This window comes from Vespula vulgaris, chromosome 6 (genome assembly GCF_905475345.1).
Source record: "Vespula vulgaris chromosome 6, iyVesVulg1.1, whole genome shotgun sequence".
In the NCBI taxonomy this organism is placed as follows: Eukaryota; Metazoa; Arthropoda; class Insecta; order Hymenoptera; family Vespidae; genus Vespula; species Vespula vulgaris.
This window is the reverse complement of record NC_066591.1, coordinates 1,196,056-1,212,888: the sequence shown is the minus strand read 5'-3', so window position 1 is coordinate 1,212,888 and position 16,833 is coordinate 1,196,056. Positions and strand designations below refer to the sequence as shown.

General features: G+C 29.1%; 1 protein-coding gene across 2 annotated transcripts in view; it reads right to left on the bottom strand.

The window, feature by feature from the left end:
- Positions 1–408: 408 nt before the first annotated feature.
- Positions 409–16,833, bottom strand: part of LOC127064458 (leucine-rich repeat and calponin homology domain-containing protein-like) — a 65,175-nt gene continuing 48,750 nt past the window's right edge. Inside the window, exon 13 of one of the 2 annotated variants that reach the window (XM_050995544.1) lies at positions 409–6,261. In XM_050995544.1, the coding sequence (XP_050851501.1) occupies positions 6,115–6,261 (147 nt within the window). In that variant the 3' untranslated portion in view covers positions 409–6,114. Of the gene's footprint in view, positions 6,262–12,654; positions 15,825–16,833 lie in introns of those variants that run through there. The other variant, XM_050995543.1, reaches the window with a different exon arrangement.

Sequence of the window (16,833 nt, the reverse complement as noted above, 5' to 3'; positions counted from 1 at the left end):
TTCGTTCATCCTTTCTCTTTTTCGTATATATGTTAGCTTGGACAAATCAATCGAACTCTCTCGTAAAGATTTCGTTTAATAAATTAAGAAAAACGAAAAAGAAATAAGAGAACGATCGTAAATAAGTTAGTATAGTTTTGTTGCGACTGCATGAAATTCGTATCGATATTATTTGTTTGTAAAAATTTTCTCTTGGATATAATATCGTTGGGACTGATATAATCATCGAAACTGTTTCCCATTTGTTATATAATTTTATATTGCGTTATGTAGATAATTACTTATCTATTAGGAACGATATGTCCTACTTGTAAGGATCTTTTTTTTTCTCTTATTTCTATTTTTTTGTCCCTTTTTTTTTGTTTTAAGATAGGATCAATTAGACGGGTAATAAAAAGTCGTAGATACTGCATAGGCAATATTTTCTCGATCGATTTATTTTATACATGGTATCTATAATTAATTTCTTTCTCATACATATACATACATACATATATATATATATATATATATATATATATATATATATATAACGTTATGCGCGTTATAATCCGTCATTAGCGAGCGATCATTCAGGACGAATATCGATCGAACGAAATCGGTTTTGTTGTGTTTGTTTCGTGTAGAAAAACGTACGGAAAGTAAAATCCTATCAAATGTAATTTGTTTCTCTTCTTATCTCTTTTAATATTTTTATTTTTGGTTCCATTCGTCCTTCCTTAAAAAAATTGACATCCATTACTTCGCAGTAGATACACGATTGATTGTGAAAAATATTTCGACTTCGGTAGAAATAGCGATTAGATTGTTCTGTGTTTTTTTTTTTATTTTCACTTTTTCTCTTCTTCTTTTTCTTCTTTTTTTTTCCTTTTTTTTTTTTCATTAGAGAGAAAAAGGTTCGAAGGCTTTTCGGAAGAACGGAGGATTCACTTTCGCGTTCGTATTTCTTTTTTCAAGAGAAAACAAAACGAAACGAAACGAAAAAATATATATCTATATACATATACACACACACATATATATATATGTATATATAAAACAATGAATGAACGAATGAATCAACAAAGGATGAACTTTCGAATGGAAAAAAAAATAATACTGAAAATCTAATTTCGAATGGAACACTTCCCGAACAATCTCGCGTTGTTCGAGCGTTTTGCACGATTCGACGGAACACATGTCAATACAATCGATCATGATCTATAATAATACAATTCCTCGAAGGACACGTGACTTACAGATTACCTACGTGTCATCGATGCATCTTTGCGAACAAGAACAAAAAAGAAGAAGAAGAAGAAGAAGAAGAAGAAGAAGAAGAAGAAAATAAAAGTAAAAGAAGAAAATGAAGACAAAGAAAAAAAGATAAAGAACGCGAAGGAGAAAGGAAAAAAAAAGAAAGAGAAAGAAGAACAAGAAACAAAAACAGAAAAGACGAAGTACCTAATCCGATAAAAAATTATCAGTCGATTCGATCTTTTTAGAGATTTGTCATTTAATGAAACTTTTGAGATTTATATATGTAACTATATACGGATAATTAACAATCGTCAAAAGGTCAAATCTCATATATCGATCTTAATCGATTATTATATCTATATATACTCGTATAATTATTCGAGACGAAATCGTTGAATATTCGTAAACATAAACTCGTCTTCGACGTTCTTGGACTTACCGATTAATCGATCGAAGATCTTTCTTGTTTCTTTTTTCCTTTTTTTCTTTTCTCATTTTTTTTCTCTCCTTTAACATTGGTACAATTAAAACGATTACATGGGATAGGTATTGCAAGAAACTCGATAATATTCAAGTTTCACTTTGATCCTATTTATAATGCAAAATCATTTAATTCATTCAACTCTCGATACGAGTATAAATGATTAAAAAGAAAAAAAAGAAAGAAAAAAAGAATCGTTATAATATCTCATAATAATAATAATAATAATAAAAAGAAGAAGAAGAAGAAAATAAAGACAAATAAAAATGAAAAAAGAAACGTAGTTACATCTTTGGCACAATAAATATGAATATTATAATTACATCTCTCTAATATCGATGTTCGATAGATCGAACATCGATTCGTTCATTCTCCTTCCTCCTTCAAAATCCTTATTGATTAAATCTCTTGAGATCCTTCGTTATCCTTTTTACGCGAACACACGCAAGGAAATAAGAAAAGACTGACGTTTAGAGATACGAATGATAATGACGCGCGATAATTAATTAATTAATTAATTAATTAATAATAATAATAATAATAATAATAATAATAATAATAGTAAGTAGTAATAGATAATAATTAGAATAATAGTAATAATAATAAGAATTAGCGACAATAATAATTAATTGTCATAACCATACAGGACTTAGCACCTAATCGAGATTATCGCTTTCAAACGATCCGACAAATTATTTTAGCGTACTTGGGGATATAATTTTTTTTCTTTTTCTTTGCTTTAATTATTTTTTTCTCTTTTTTCCTTTTTTTCTCTTTTTTCGTTTTTTTTTCCTTTTTTTCTTCTCTTTTCCACCACATTTTCGAAATACAGATTAGTATCGCGATAAATTGATCGATTAGCATCGATTTATTTATTTGTTTTTTTTTCTTTTTTTTTGTAAAAAAAGAAGAAGAAGAAGAAGAAGAAGAAGAATCAATTGTTAAATATAATATATGGCTCAGCATGAACACCTAGGCCTTAATCCATCGTCGATCTTACAAGATATCGATCGTTCCTATTAATTCCTGTCAAGCCTTCTGAAATCTTAAAGATCATACTTAATTCCGAAACATTATTATTTTATTTTATATATTACAAGATTGGTGGGATAAGTATATTATTACTTGACGAGGCACGGACGAAATTAAAATTAATATTAAAAGAAAGAAAAAAAAAAGAATATAAAAATACAACAAAAAAAAAATAAAGCAAATTACTTTCTCGTTCAATATCCTTTGAAAAGACAAACGTAATCGTTTCTTAAATGTATTTTTTATTTTTTCACATTCACGAGAACGATTGAACGGATCGAATTTGATTAATAAAATTAAAACAATGGCACTTTGCTAATAGGCCCAACTATCGGCAGTGATATGCGTGAATGAATATAAGATAATATATAAAAAAAAAATATACATATATATATACACACGTATAACGAAAAGAGAGGGGAAAAAATAAAAAATAAATATTAAAAAAAAAAAATAAAGGCGAAAAAAAATGCGAAACCTACAATAATCATTTTCCATATCGATTAAAGAACAATTTGTTTGAACGATTCAAATCCTTTCAAATCATATATTTATATAAACTATCGTCGATTTTAAAAAAGGCAGTGACGCGATCGATTGCAAAAATTTCCTAACTAATTGAACGTTATCTTTGTCAGCGAAGATCTACTTACTTCCTTGTTTGTTTGTTTATTTGTTTGTTTTTTCTCTCATGTAAACGATTCTACCTACGAAGATGATTTTGATTGATCGAAAATTTAAACGAGAAGGGAAGAGAAGGAAATTTTAAAAAAGGGACTTTGAAATTAAGATATGAACGATATACGAAATAAAGAATGAGAGATAGATAAATGGATAGATAGATCCATAGATAGATAAATAGATAGATAGATAGAGAGATAGATAAAGAGAGAGAGAGAGAGAGAGAGAGAGAGAGAGAGAGAGACAAAGTTATAGAACTGAGAAAGATCATATTGAAATTTTATGATGAACATTCCTTTTTCTTTTTTTGGAGTTTGATCTTCGAATATTCGATCGATCGATCGATCGAAATAATTATCGAAGCTGAACACGTTTAATCACACGTATCTACTTACATACGTATCGTTGAATATTTTCAAGCAAAATGCTTCGTGATTCGCGAACGAATATGACTCTAATAAAAGTCCTATTAAAAACTTGAATTATTGAAATAATTTCGAGTTGTATGGTAAGTATGTAAGTACATTGTACGAACACACACTCATACAACCCCCCTTCATACGCATAAACATACACACACATACATATATACATACATACGTACGTACGTACATAAATACCCTCGATATCTCTTATCTCTCTAATAAAATATCGAGGAAGTATAATTAATATGCATTAACTATTCCTTGGGAAATAAATTTTACAACACCTCGGCGTAATATCGAACGTAATTGATTAGAAAAGAAAAAAAATATATATATATCATCTTTGATACGATTAAATCAATCCAATTAAAATTTAATTTAAGAGTAGAAATAATTTCGTAGCAACTGTAATCAGCATGTAGATTCTATGCGTACGTATACTCCTTCTCTTTTTTTTCCTTTTATTATTATTATTATTATAATTATTATTATTATAATTATTATTATTATTGTTATTATTATTATTATTATTATTATTATTATTATTATTATTATTATTATTATTATTATTATTATTATTATTATTATTATTATTATTATTATTATATTTTATTTTTGCAGAAATTATTTTAAATATATGCACGAGAGTATCATTTATTCCCTTTTCCTTTTTATTTTTCGCCGGTTCGAACTTTGATTTTGCAAACTCTAATTTCTTCTTCCACAGTTTCGTTTATACGTATGTATATAATATATATTTCGGTTTTTTTTTTCTTTTTTTCTTTTCGTTTCTTTCACATTCAGCGACACATGCTTGAAGCTTATCATTTTTTTTTTTCCTATAAATTGGTCCTAATTCTACGTTATTCAAGAGACTTCGCATACTTTTTTTAGGTGTAAAAACTCACTTAACACACATACGCGCATACTCTCTTTTCTTCTCTCTTTTTCTTCCCTCTCTTTCTCTCTTTCTCTCCCATTCTCTTTCTTTTTTCTCATCAGTCGAAACAATTTTATCCTCCCCCCTTCCCACCATCTCCACGTCGTTACACTCGATTTTTTTTCAATTCTCTTTGTTAAGATATCGTATAAAATTTCTTATACCTAGTTAAGTGTCATGGCTGATTACAGTCTATCGGATTATTCGTCGAATTTTTCAAAGTCCTTTTAGATCGTTCTACTTGAAAAAAAAGAATGTCAGAGAGTTATTGCCGCACTATGTAAATCAATGAGCACGTGCTCTCGTTAAATATCGACTAAAAAAAAGTATCAAAAGTACTATCGTAACATCTACTATCTCGTTTAGATCATTCGAAGCTACTCGTTACGAAGATATCTTCGTAATTTATTCGAATGAGGAGAAAAAGAAAAAGAAAAAAGAAATAAATTGCGATCCCGTTGAACACGCGATCGTTATCGCATATTTTTGATATCTAGATCACATCGTATTGATAAATGTCGGCAAAGAATTGACGCATGGATCGTTGAAGATAAAAAGATAATTCCTTGAGATTTTCTACATTACCGACCAATCGCTCGGTATTTATCGATCGTCGGTAACGAAATTGAAATAAAGGAAATCTCAAAAGTTCAATCATGCGAACCATATCGAATCTTTTAACAATGAAATTACAACTATTAAAAAATCACAATTATTAACGTTCCTTAAGAGAGAAAAAAAAAGGAAAAAAGAAAGAAAGAATAAAAAAAAAAGAATTGTTTCAAAACGAGATACGAATCTCCATAATTGTTCACGGATCCAGAACGATCGATCGAGATATTAAATCTATCGATCTTTTCCTATATCTCGTTATCTTCTTCTCTTTTCTTTTCGTTTCGTACTATCCGAAATAAAAAAAAAAAAAAATACAATTTATATCATTTAAATTTCCAACAGAGACTTTCGTTAATCGAATTCACGAGATACGCGAAATATCGTCTCGATCAACGAAAAAAGATTGCGAGAAAATCGTACAGTCGATTCTCGAAAAGTCAAAAAGAAAAAAAAAAAGAGAAAAAAAAACTGCGCGTCTATTATGTTTTTGTCTTCTTGCTTCTTTCTTTTTGTTTCTTTTTTTTTTTCTTTTCTTCGTGTGCCTGCAGGAAACGTTGTGGAAACGAACGATTTAGATGATCGTTTCTATGATCTCTCTCTCTCTCTCTTTTTCTCTCTCTCTCCATCTCTGTATCTCTATTTCTTTCTTTCTCTCTGTGGTCAACGACGAAAAAATGCTTCGTGAATTAAATCGTCTGGCGCTAAGCTGGCACATGATTCGGTAAACTAGACGATGTCTGCAAGGGCGATCGAGTCTGATGAAACCTTAGAAGCTCCGAAACGGTCACTGCGACACGTACAACACCACGACCGCCCTCGAGAACGTCGCTCGCACAACAAACCAGATTCTGAAACAAAATTGAACAAAATGTGATCAGTCTTTCCGATCCTATCAAATTTTTAAAAAATGTAAAAAAGAAAAAAAACGGAAAAAGTATGCTTGCCAGAAGTGTTTACAACAATATCATGTTAGAATCGAATTAATAAGAAACTTTTTTTTTTAACGATCGATAAAATGATCTTCAGGTAGATAATCATTAACCTACTTTAATCCTCGTATCTGATTAAAAAAAAAAAGAAAGAAAATATTACGTTTAGCAGCAATGCGTATCGTATTAAAAAATTCAAACAAATAACAAACTCTTTTTTAAAATGATCGATAAAATGATCTTCAGATAGATAATCATAAACCAACACACTTTAATCCTCGTATTGGATTAAAAAAAGAAAGAAAAAAAGAAAGAAAGAAAGAAAGAAAGAAAGAAAGAAAGAAAGAAAGAAAGAAAGAATAAATATTAATATCATATTAAAAAATTCAAACAAATAAAAAAATTTTTTTTTTCGAATGATCAAAAAAGTGATCATCAAATATTTATTAAACGAGACGCTTTAATTTTCATATCAAATTTAAAAAAGAAAAAATATACTTGGTTACTTGGCAATAATATTTATAATAATATGTATCGTATTAAAAAAATCGAAATGACAACAAATTCTTTTTTTCGAATGATCTATCAAATGATCATCAGAAATTGATTACAACAAAAATGAATTCGAGCACTCGATGAAAGAACCAAGAGAATATTAATTATTCACAATTCAAAAATTTTTTGCAAATAATTTTCGAGGAATGTTTAGTACAAATTTTGTTGTGGATATTTTTTTAATTTGCATCCACCTGTTCTCACGAGCTTATGAAAAAGAATAGTTTATTATAAATGACGATAAGTATTACAATATCGTTACATTTTATCCAATACAATCAACGTTACAATGTACGCTTGTAAACGAAAAAAAAGTCAAATTACAGCGACAGCGTTTATTTTTTATTTTTATTTTCTTTTTTATTTTTAATCAAACTAAACATGTGTTACCCAACAGAATTGATCGCTCTATCGGGTGTATTCTCAATCTTTTTTCTTTTTTATATATTTTTCTTTTAATATTGTTTCGATGCATCACGATCGATGATAAGCAATCGATGATAAGCAAAAAAAGAAAAAAGAAAAAAAAAATAGAAATAGAAAACGAGAGGCATTATAAAAGTTCGCACAAATGTTTCTTTTTTTTTTTTTTTTACAAGTAAACAGCGTTACAAAGCGTTTTAGGATCTAAATCCCCGAATCCCGCGAATTAATTATCTATTGGAAATTTCTCGGTTCGTGGATGAAAATAAATAAATGAAGAAAGGAAAAAAAAACAAGAACAAAAATGAACAAACATAAAAAGAAGAAATATAAACGAAACAGCAATCCAATGTATCCCAAGATACATTTTTATGGAATAAAGGGATAATTAATTCGTCCCTTTGTGCGGGGTTTGATAAAAGAAAAAAAAAAAAAAAAAAAAAAGAAAGAAAGAAAGAAAGAAAAAGAAAGAAGAAAATTATAAATGACAAACGAAAAGAAAGGGAAAAACAAACAAACAAAAATAATCGTTAACAAGTATAATAAGTATTAATAAAAAAACAGACGGAAAAATGAAAAAGAAAAAACATAACTTTGTACGATAATACTTGTAGACGTTAAATACTATGATATAAAACTTGTGCGTAGCAAGTGTATCATCATTCGACATATACATACACGCAAACATATACACGAGCTACACGTAAGTACACAAGCAAACACGCACATACATTCATACATACATACATACATACATAGACGTACACAGGCACACACATACGCACTTACATACATACACGTAACAGAAACACGCATCGTATTCGTTAATTAATACGAATTTCATTTTGATGAGGAGAGTTTGCGAGTGTAAGTAAGTAAATAAGTAAGTAAGTAAATAAGTAAGTAGGTACGCGAAGATAATGTGTACGTATGGGAAAAGTTTTCTTATTTAAATATAGTTACCTAAGTTGTTCGAAAGGAGCACGTAAGTAAGTATAAATTAGTACTCACTTAGTTTTTTTGCGATATAAAATAAAATACGAACAACATGCGGTGCCAATTTTACCCTTTTTTTCTTTTTTCTTCCTTTTCATCAAATTTCTCGACCGTCTTCTGGTGTTATCTGATAAATATATATTACTTTTCATAGGACTCTGTCTATTTTATTATACTTATTCTTTTTTCAAAGAAAATCTTTTGCAGTGTCAAAGAAGAACAAGAAAAAAGAAAACAAATTTCGATATCATTTCGTTTAATCGATATCACCAAAAAGTCAGTCGAAAAATTCACTTTTGCAAAACGTGCTCTCTCTCTTTCTCTCTTTCTCTCTACGCTCACTGTCTAACATTTTTTCAATAAATAATCAAACATTCACATACATAAAAAGCCTTAAGCCTTATGAGAAACAAACGATTCTCTTCAACGAATTGAAAAACCAAGCACCGATTATTTTATATTATATTTTTTCCCAATATATTATCATTATCATTATTATCATTATTATCATTATCATTATTATTATTATAACTACTACTACTACTACTATTATTATTATTATATATAAAATAATAAATTTCCAGGTCTATACGAAGGAGCCAGTCTACAGAAAGAAGTTCAGACTCGCAAAGCCTTCAACGATCGCTATAAATTAAACGAAAATCATTCAGAAAATAATAATATGAAAAACCTGAAGCGTTCAACGAACTATATATCTTGTTTTGATAGATAATATAATATAATATAATATAATATAATATAATATAATATAATTTAATATAATATAATATAATATAATATAATATAATATAATATAATATAATATAATTTAATATAATATAATATAATATAATATATAATATAATATACATATATATCTGCATGTATACGCTTCTTTTTCACTTGTGTATTTTACAAAAATTATACAAGCTAATGCAACGGAATGATGTCGTGTTACACACACACACACACACACACTCTCTCTCTCTCTCTCTCTCTTTCTCTTTCTCTCTCTTTCTTTCTTGCTCTTTCTTTCTTTCTTTTTCTCACTCTCACTCTGTGATTATTATTATCCTTATCTTTTATCGTAAATGTTAATGTTATTAATTAGCGTTATTATCGTTAGGATTATTTCATTATCATTAATCATTATATTATATTATTATCCTTAAGTATAGTTATAATAATTGGATACTTCTTTCACGAATATTTGTTTATTTGTTTATTCATGTTTTTTTTCTCTCGTTCTCTCTTTCTTTCTTTCTTTCTTTCACGCCATTAATATCTCGCGAAGAAGCAAAAAGGACGTAAGTATTTATATGCAACTAAAGCGGATAGTAATCGTTGATGAAGTATTAAAATTAACTTTTTCTCCTGCTTGGCTCAAGCAAAAAAATTAAAAAATTAAAAAGAAAAAAAAATATTAATATTAATAATAAATTAAATCCGATACCCAGTCTTTTAAGTTTTAAACACGGACAAACGTGTTTCTTTCTAATACCTTAAAAGTTTCTAATACCCCCAGTGTAGACGTAATAATCGAGTTAGCAAGAAATAATACTGACGACGACTTACTCTATTGCTAAAATTTTCTAGGATTGTGAAACGAACTAATCATTTAGATTAGTCGTAATTAGAAATCAACGACGATGACAAATATCTATATAAAACGGATTACCTTTAAAAAGCTAATATTTCTTTCTTCTTTTTTCTCCTTTTTTTTTCCTTTTTTCTTTTTTTCTTCAATATTCAAGATATTACAAAATATTACAAAAAATTCATCGTAAATAAAGTATCAAAGTTCTAATGTAAAAATCTTGAAATCCGTCTCTATTAAAATCTAAATAATTATAATGATCGACTGATCGATAAGCGTGCGTTTATTAATGGACGAAAATGATACATAGTCGTGTAAAAGTACAAAAAGGAAAAAAAAGAAAAGAAAGAATAAAAAAAAAAAAAAACAAAAACGCGTGACTAGAGGAACAAATAGCCTTACTACATTTGCATTATACTAAAAAAAGAAAAAAAAGAAAAAAAATATATATATATAAATATATAGACTAGAAAATGTGAATGCTTATTATGCTGCGAGCTAAGATGAAATTATTCGTTTTAATTTTTATACGAAATAAGAAAGCTCCTTTCTGTTTGTTTGTTAATTTTTTTTTCTCTCCCTCTAAGAAGAATACTAATCGTTAATTTCGACTGCAAAAGAGAATATATGCGAAGCAATTACGAATAAATTTTTGAAACATACAAAAAGAAAAAAAAAAATTCATTAACATATATCTCATATTAAATATACTATGCTAAGCACTAAAAGAAAAAAAAAAAATACAAAAAAAAAATAAAAATAAAAAAAAGGATGAAATCTCGAATCATCGCTTTAATTTGAACTCTTTTACGCACAAGTTCATATTATATCGTACGAATATAGAATTATATGAAGTTATATGAGAGTCATGTGTGATATATAAATAAATATATATGTATATATATATATATATAGATGATGTGTATATATATATATAATTAATATGCCCCTCCACAGTTATCTTTGTCGCGGATTTATGAAAATAAATTGGCGTTGTTGCAGGCACCGTGTCTCCACCATCATATTATTAATCTTAGGCTACCGATCCGAGAATGATTTCGTCGGTGAAAACGTTAATGTGCTTTTCTTTTTCTTTTTTTTCTTTTTTCTTTCTTTATTTTTCCTCCCCTCTCTCTCTCTCTCATCTCCTTTTCTTTTCTTTTCTCTCGTTTTCTTGTGTCTTCTTTTTTTTTAATTTTTTCCATTAATTATCTTTTTTCTTATTTTTTTATTTATTTTCCCCTTTTTTTTTTTATTTTTTGACCGTTTCGTTCTCGTACCATCATTTCATTTTAGTTTTGCTTTGTCTTATTACATCCTTTTCTATTTTTTTTTCTACTTTTCTTCTTTTCATTCGTTTGTAAAATGTTTCCTCTCATCGTAGCGCGTCTCTTTAACGTCTAACGAAAATAATATTTTTGCCTGGCACTAAATTATGAAATAAAATGGAGAAAGAAAGGAAGACAGAAAGAAAGAAAGAAAAAAATTAAGAAAGTAAAAATATCACATGGCGACACGTGCGATAGTAGTTTCTTTCCTACATATATATATATATATATATATATATATATATATATATATATATAATATAGATTCTTTTTCTAGACGACCCCTTCAAGAAAAAAAAAAAAAAAGAAAAAGAAATCATCTGCAACCATAGGATGCATAAATTGCTTAGCCTAACGCCATGGAAAGTTTATTCAAAAAATGCTATCAATTTACTGCTATAGCAATAATAATAATAATAATTTTCTTTTTTTTCTTTCTTTTTTATTCTTATCTATTTTTTTTTTTATTATGAACGAGAAAATGGAGAAATCACGTGCTGCCTCGGTTTCATATTCTTTTCCTTTTATCATTTTTTTTGTTCTTATCAGTTTTTTCTTTACCTTTTTGGTTCTTTTTAACTTTTTTATTTATTTTTTTTTTTTTTATTCAAACTACAAGACTACAAAGAAATAAATCTACGAATGCATGACGATGATACCTTTTCATTTATATTATATTTAAACATTTCGCTTCTTCTCTCTTTCTCTCTTTCTTTCTTTCTTTCTTTTTATCTTTCTTACTCGTTTCGTGTAAGTCCTACAAGTAGCAAAATAGAAAATCTTCGAACTAAAAAAGAAGAAAAAAGAGAAAAAAAAAACAGATTGCTAGCACCTTGTTCTTTGAATAATCCTGCACTATTTTTTTTCTTTTCTTTTTTTTTCATCGAGCTACCTATCACAGACCCACCAATCCTGAAAAAGCCATAGGCGGTGTGTGTATTGGTCGAATCTTAAAAAAATACAGACCTCTCTTCCCATCCTACTTCTATAGATATAGAAGAGGCATATGGGACAAATTTATACTTTTCTTTTCCTTCTCTTTCTCTTTCTTTCTTTTTTTTTTATTTCTTCTTCATGTGCGTATGTAGTGATCCTTCCTTCTTTCTTTTTTCTTTCTTTTTTCTTTCTTTCAAAGGCTATTTCATGGTAATGAACACTGAATTCGATTGCGTTATTATTAGATGAATGTTCTCCGACTTTCCATTTATACCTTCTTCAAAAATTTGTCAAAAGATCTTTTTTCTTTTTTATTTTTTTTTGCATTTTTCTTTCTTTTTTTTCTCCTGTTTCTTTTTCTTTTTTCTTTTCTAAAAATCGCGTGCACCTAACGTACGTAAAGAGATTAATGGATGACATTTTTTTTCTTCATTTCGTTCTGTTTTCTTTTTCTTTTTTCTTTCGCTCCCTTTCGTCTTTTTTTTTCATTCTTTTCTTTTAATTTTATTAACAGAATACGAGAATTCGAGACGCAGATTTTTGTTATCTTATTCCTCTTTTTTTTTCTTTTTCTATGTTTATCATATTCTTGTTTTCCTCTTTTCTTTTTTTTTGTTTTTTTGATTTCAACCCCTGCCCTCCCCCCCCCCCTGTCCCCGTTCTCCACGCTCCATCAATTTACGTATAGACAAAATATTGTTCTCGATCGACAGATACTGATCGTAATTTCCAATGATCCAAAGGTTCGTCCCTTTTTTAAGGTACATACATTCATAGACAATAATTTAAAGATGATATGCGAGCGCTTTCTTTACACTTTTTCCCTTTAATCCCTTTGATTGCGCTCTTTGATTATATTTTCTCACGCACAAAACGCAAACACACGGACAGAAACACACGCACACGCGCACACACATGCACTCTCCTCACATTGACGTCGAAATTTCAACGAGAATTCTAGTTCCATTTTCTTTCTCTCTCTCTCTCTCTCTTTTTTCTTTTCTTTTCTCTTTCCTTTTTTTTCTTCTTCTTCTTCTTCTTGTCGAACAACAATTAATACTATCGTACGAATTTATGGGTTTAAGAAAGAAAAATTCTTTTTTTCTTCCCTCTCCTGCTTCCTTCGACATTCGAATTCTCATTGATCGATCGACGTTGAAAAATTTAATTAACTCTGTCGAAATTAAATTACGATCGTTTAAATCTAGCGACGTATGGCATAATTAATTACTACTTACATTGGCGACATTAGGCGACGACATTATCAAATTTTTAACGATAACAAAACTTTTCGTTTGTACGCTTATTAAGAGAAATTATTAAAATTGCGATGAAAATGATACTTAATTATTTTCTAGAAAAAGGTAGGAAGAAGAAGTAAATAGAAAAAAAAAAAAAAACGAAAATAGAATTTAAGAAAAAGGAACTTATGCAGATTGCCTATAAATCTCGACTTGAAAAAGCTTCCGCTTCGAATGATCTTTCGTGGATCATTACGTCGACGTGAAAAACAAAAAGAAAAAAAAGATCTACATCGATCAGAGAACCCTGTTAAAGCTGCCATTATGTAAAAAAAAAAAAAAATTGCAATACTGTATAATCAGATGACATAATTAATATCTCTACAAATCACACGGCGAATAATCCACGAAATAAATCTTTTCGAACTATCGAAATTCTTTTGCTCGTTTTTGTTTTCTTTTTTATTACAATATTTCGATCATTATAAAAGGGGACTGGAAGAGCTAACAATAAGTCGAAATTACGAGAAATTTTGTTCTTTGATTTAACGAGTTCTTTCTTGATCATTCTACGAATCTCGGAAGCTGATTAAGAATAAAAATAAAAATAAAAAAAAATAGAAAGAAAGGAGAAGTATTTTTTTCAACGAAAACTATTTTTTACAAGACGATTGTATTTAAATATTTCAAAACGTATCAAAAGTAGGCAGTGATTCGATTATTCATTTCAGTTGTCTATCTTATGTTAAAAAAAAAAAAAAAAAAAAAAGAAACAATATTCGAGATTGGATCGACATCAGGAAAATGAAAATGATAAAAAAATAAAAAACTTAGAAAAGACAAAAAATAGAAAAGAAAATACGACGTGTTTTTTCCTCGAATTTTCTTTTTCACTTTTATACGTACGTAATAAATGTATATCATTACTTTTGGTGATAAGAAACAACAAAAAAAAAAAGAAAAAGAAAAGAAAAATTATAAAGAAAATTTGGGTACATCGTCGAGAGGAAGACGCAAATAGTCTCTTCAAAATACAACCTTCAATCGTAGGATCGATATACATCTTGTCGAGATCGATCGATCGTACGGAAACTTTTAAGATCATTTTCTTTTTCTTTTTTCTTGAACATCGACGCGCGGCATTTTCGTTCGATCTTACAAAGCGAACGAAGGCAAACGAAATTTCGATAATAATTAAAGAACATACATTTCTTCTCTCTCTCTCTCTCTCTCTCTCTCTCTCTCTCTCTCTCTCTCTCTTTTCTCTATCGATTTATTTTTTACGCATTTACAACGATTAAATTTTGCAACGATAACACGTGCATCAACGACAGCTGCATTCTTTTTTTTTTTAATCTTTCTCGTGTAAAGGTATTCAAAAAATAATTCGGTCTCTCGCTCTAATATCTCAAATGATAACCTTAAATAGAAAACGTCGACGTACTATATTGCCAAAAAAGAAAAAAAGAAAAAGAAAAAAAATAATAACTAAACAAAAGTGTCACGTGCGATCCTTCTAAGTTCGTAGTTTTTGAATCGATAGAAAGACATTAATCAAGAATCAACAAAACAGAAAAAAAGGAAAAAAAAACAAACAAACAAAAAACAAACAAACAAAACAAAACGACCAAAAACTTTAATGAAATAAACAAAAGAGAGAAAGAGATGAGTAACGACGTCGATAATGCAGATACCTACAATTTCCAAAATTTCGACCACGTGCAATTTGTATAAATTTCAGTACCACAAGATTTAATATTCAACCCCTTCCCTCTCTCACGCTCTCTCTCTCTCTCTCTCTCTCTCTCTCTTGAATAAATATATTTTTCTTTTTCTTTTCAACATCCTCACTATTTTAATTTCATACGCATCGCACATTCCGTTTTCGTCTCTCGTGTTGCCATTCGTTGTTATTTATTTCTCTCTTTCTCTTTCATTTAATTTTTTATTGTACACACAAACACAAACCCACACGCACACACAAACATACAGGTACAAACATACATTCTCTCTTTCTCTCTCTCTCTCTATTTTTATCTCTCTTTCTCACACATATACATACACACACACCTTCTCTCTCTCTCTCTCTCTCTCTCTCTCTCTCTCTCTCTCTCTCTCTCACTCTCTCTCACTTATTCACTCTCTTTCTCTTTCTCTCTTGCTTTTTTAGTCGGGAATCGGGAAGAGATAGAGCAGAACCAGGGTGGTTAGGAATGTTGCAAAAAGCATCGCGGACAAGACGCGGTCCTGAATCGTACGGGGTGAACCTGCGGCCGGCTCTTCATTGCCTCTCTCAACTTCTTCAGGAAGAAGGAGAAGAGCGGAGACGAGACGTGCCAGAGCCTCGAGCCCGTACGCGTCCATGTAACCCACGTCCATGATTGCGTCCGCGTCCATTAACACCTCCTGCAACCAACAACGATACTACTCAGTCCCAACAATTTCTTTTTCTTTTCTTATTGTTGTTGTTGTTGTTATTGATATTTTTAATTGATTTTTATTTTTTGATTTATTTTACTTTATTGTTCCTTATTTTTTGCCTTCTCTTTAATTCTCTCTCATTCTTTTTTTTTTTTTAAAGGTAGCCGCCGCTCTCGAGAATAATCGCGAATTTTTTAATTACTTTAATTATTACTACGAGAACGTATCAAAAGACGGTTCTCGAGATTAACCGATAAATAAATAATCATTCCTGATTTTTTCTTTCTTTTTTTTTTTTACTTTTTATTTTACGTTATTTAATATCTTCAACGAGATAGAGTATAGAGATGTTTTTCTTTTTTAACTTTATATATATATATATATATATATATATATATATATATATATAAATTTAACGATCGAAAAAGAAGTTAGATCGGAAATTCGTGAGAGAAGAGAACCTCCACAAATGAAATGCCATTGGAGCGTTTAAAAATTTAATTTTGCGAAAAGCAACGAGCGACACAACAGAAGCAATTATCAAAATCTATAGAAGCGCATGCATCTAAAGCTTCTTTCGATTTATTCTTCTTTTTTTTATTTATCTTTTATTTAATTTCGTTTTTCTTTTTTCCTCTCTTTTTTTTTTTTTAAACATTTTTCTTGTGTATATATGTACGTGTATTCCACCCTTAACAAACGCATTCTTTCTTTTTCCCTCTCTCTCTCTCTCTTTGGTTGTTGATTTTTAATCTCTCTCTCTCTCTCTCTCTCTCTCTCTCTCTCTCTCTCTCCCTCTCTCTCTCACTCTTTCCTTCTCTCTTCTTTTTTTAAGCTGTCCGCGGCTACATTGGGGACTGACTAGTAGAGTTGTTGGAAGTACCATCGAATATCAAAAACGACTGACGTGAGGCCGTTTAAGCATTAGTATATAAGTATTACGCCAAACATTATAGTTAGATAAATATTTTCTATAGAAACGCAAGCATCGCTT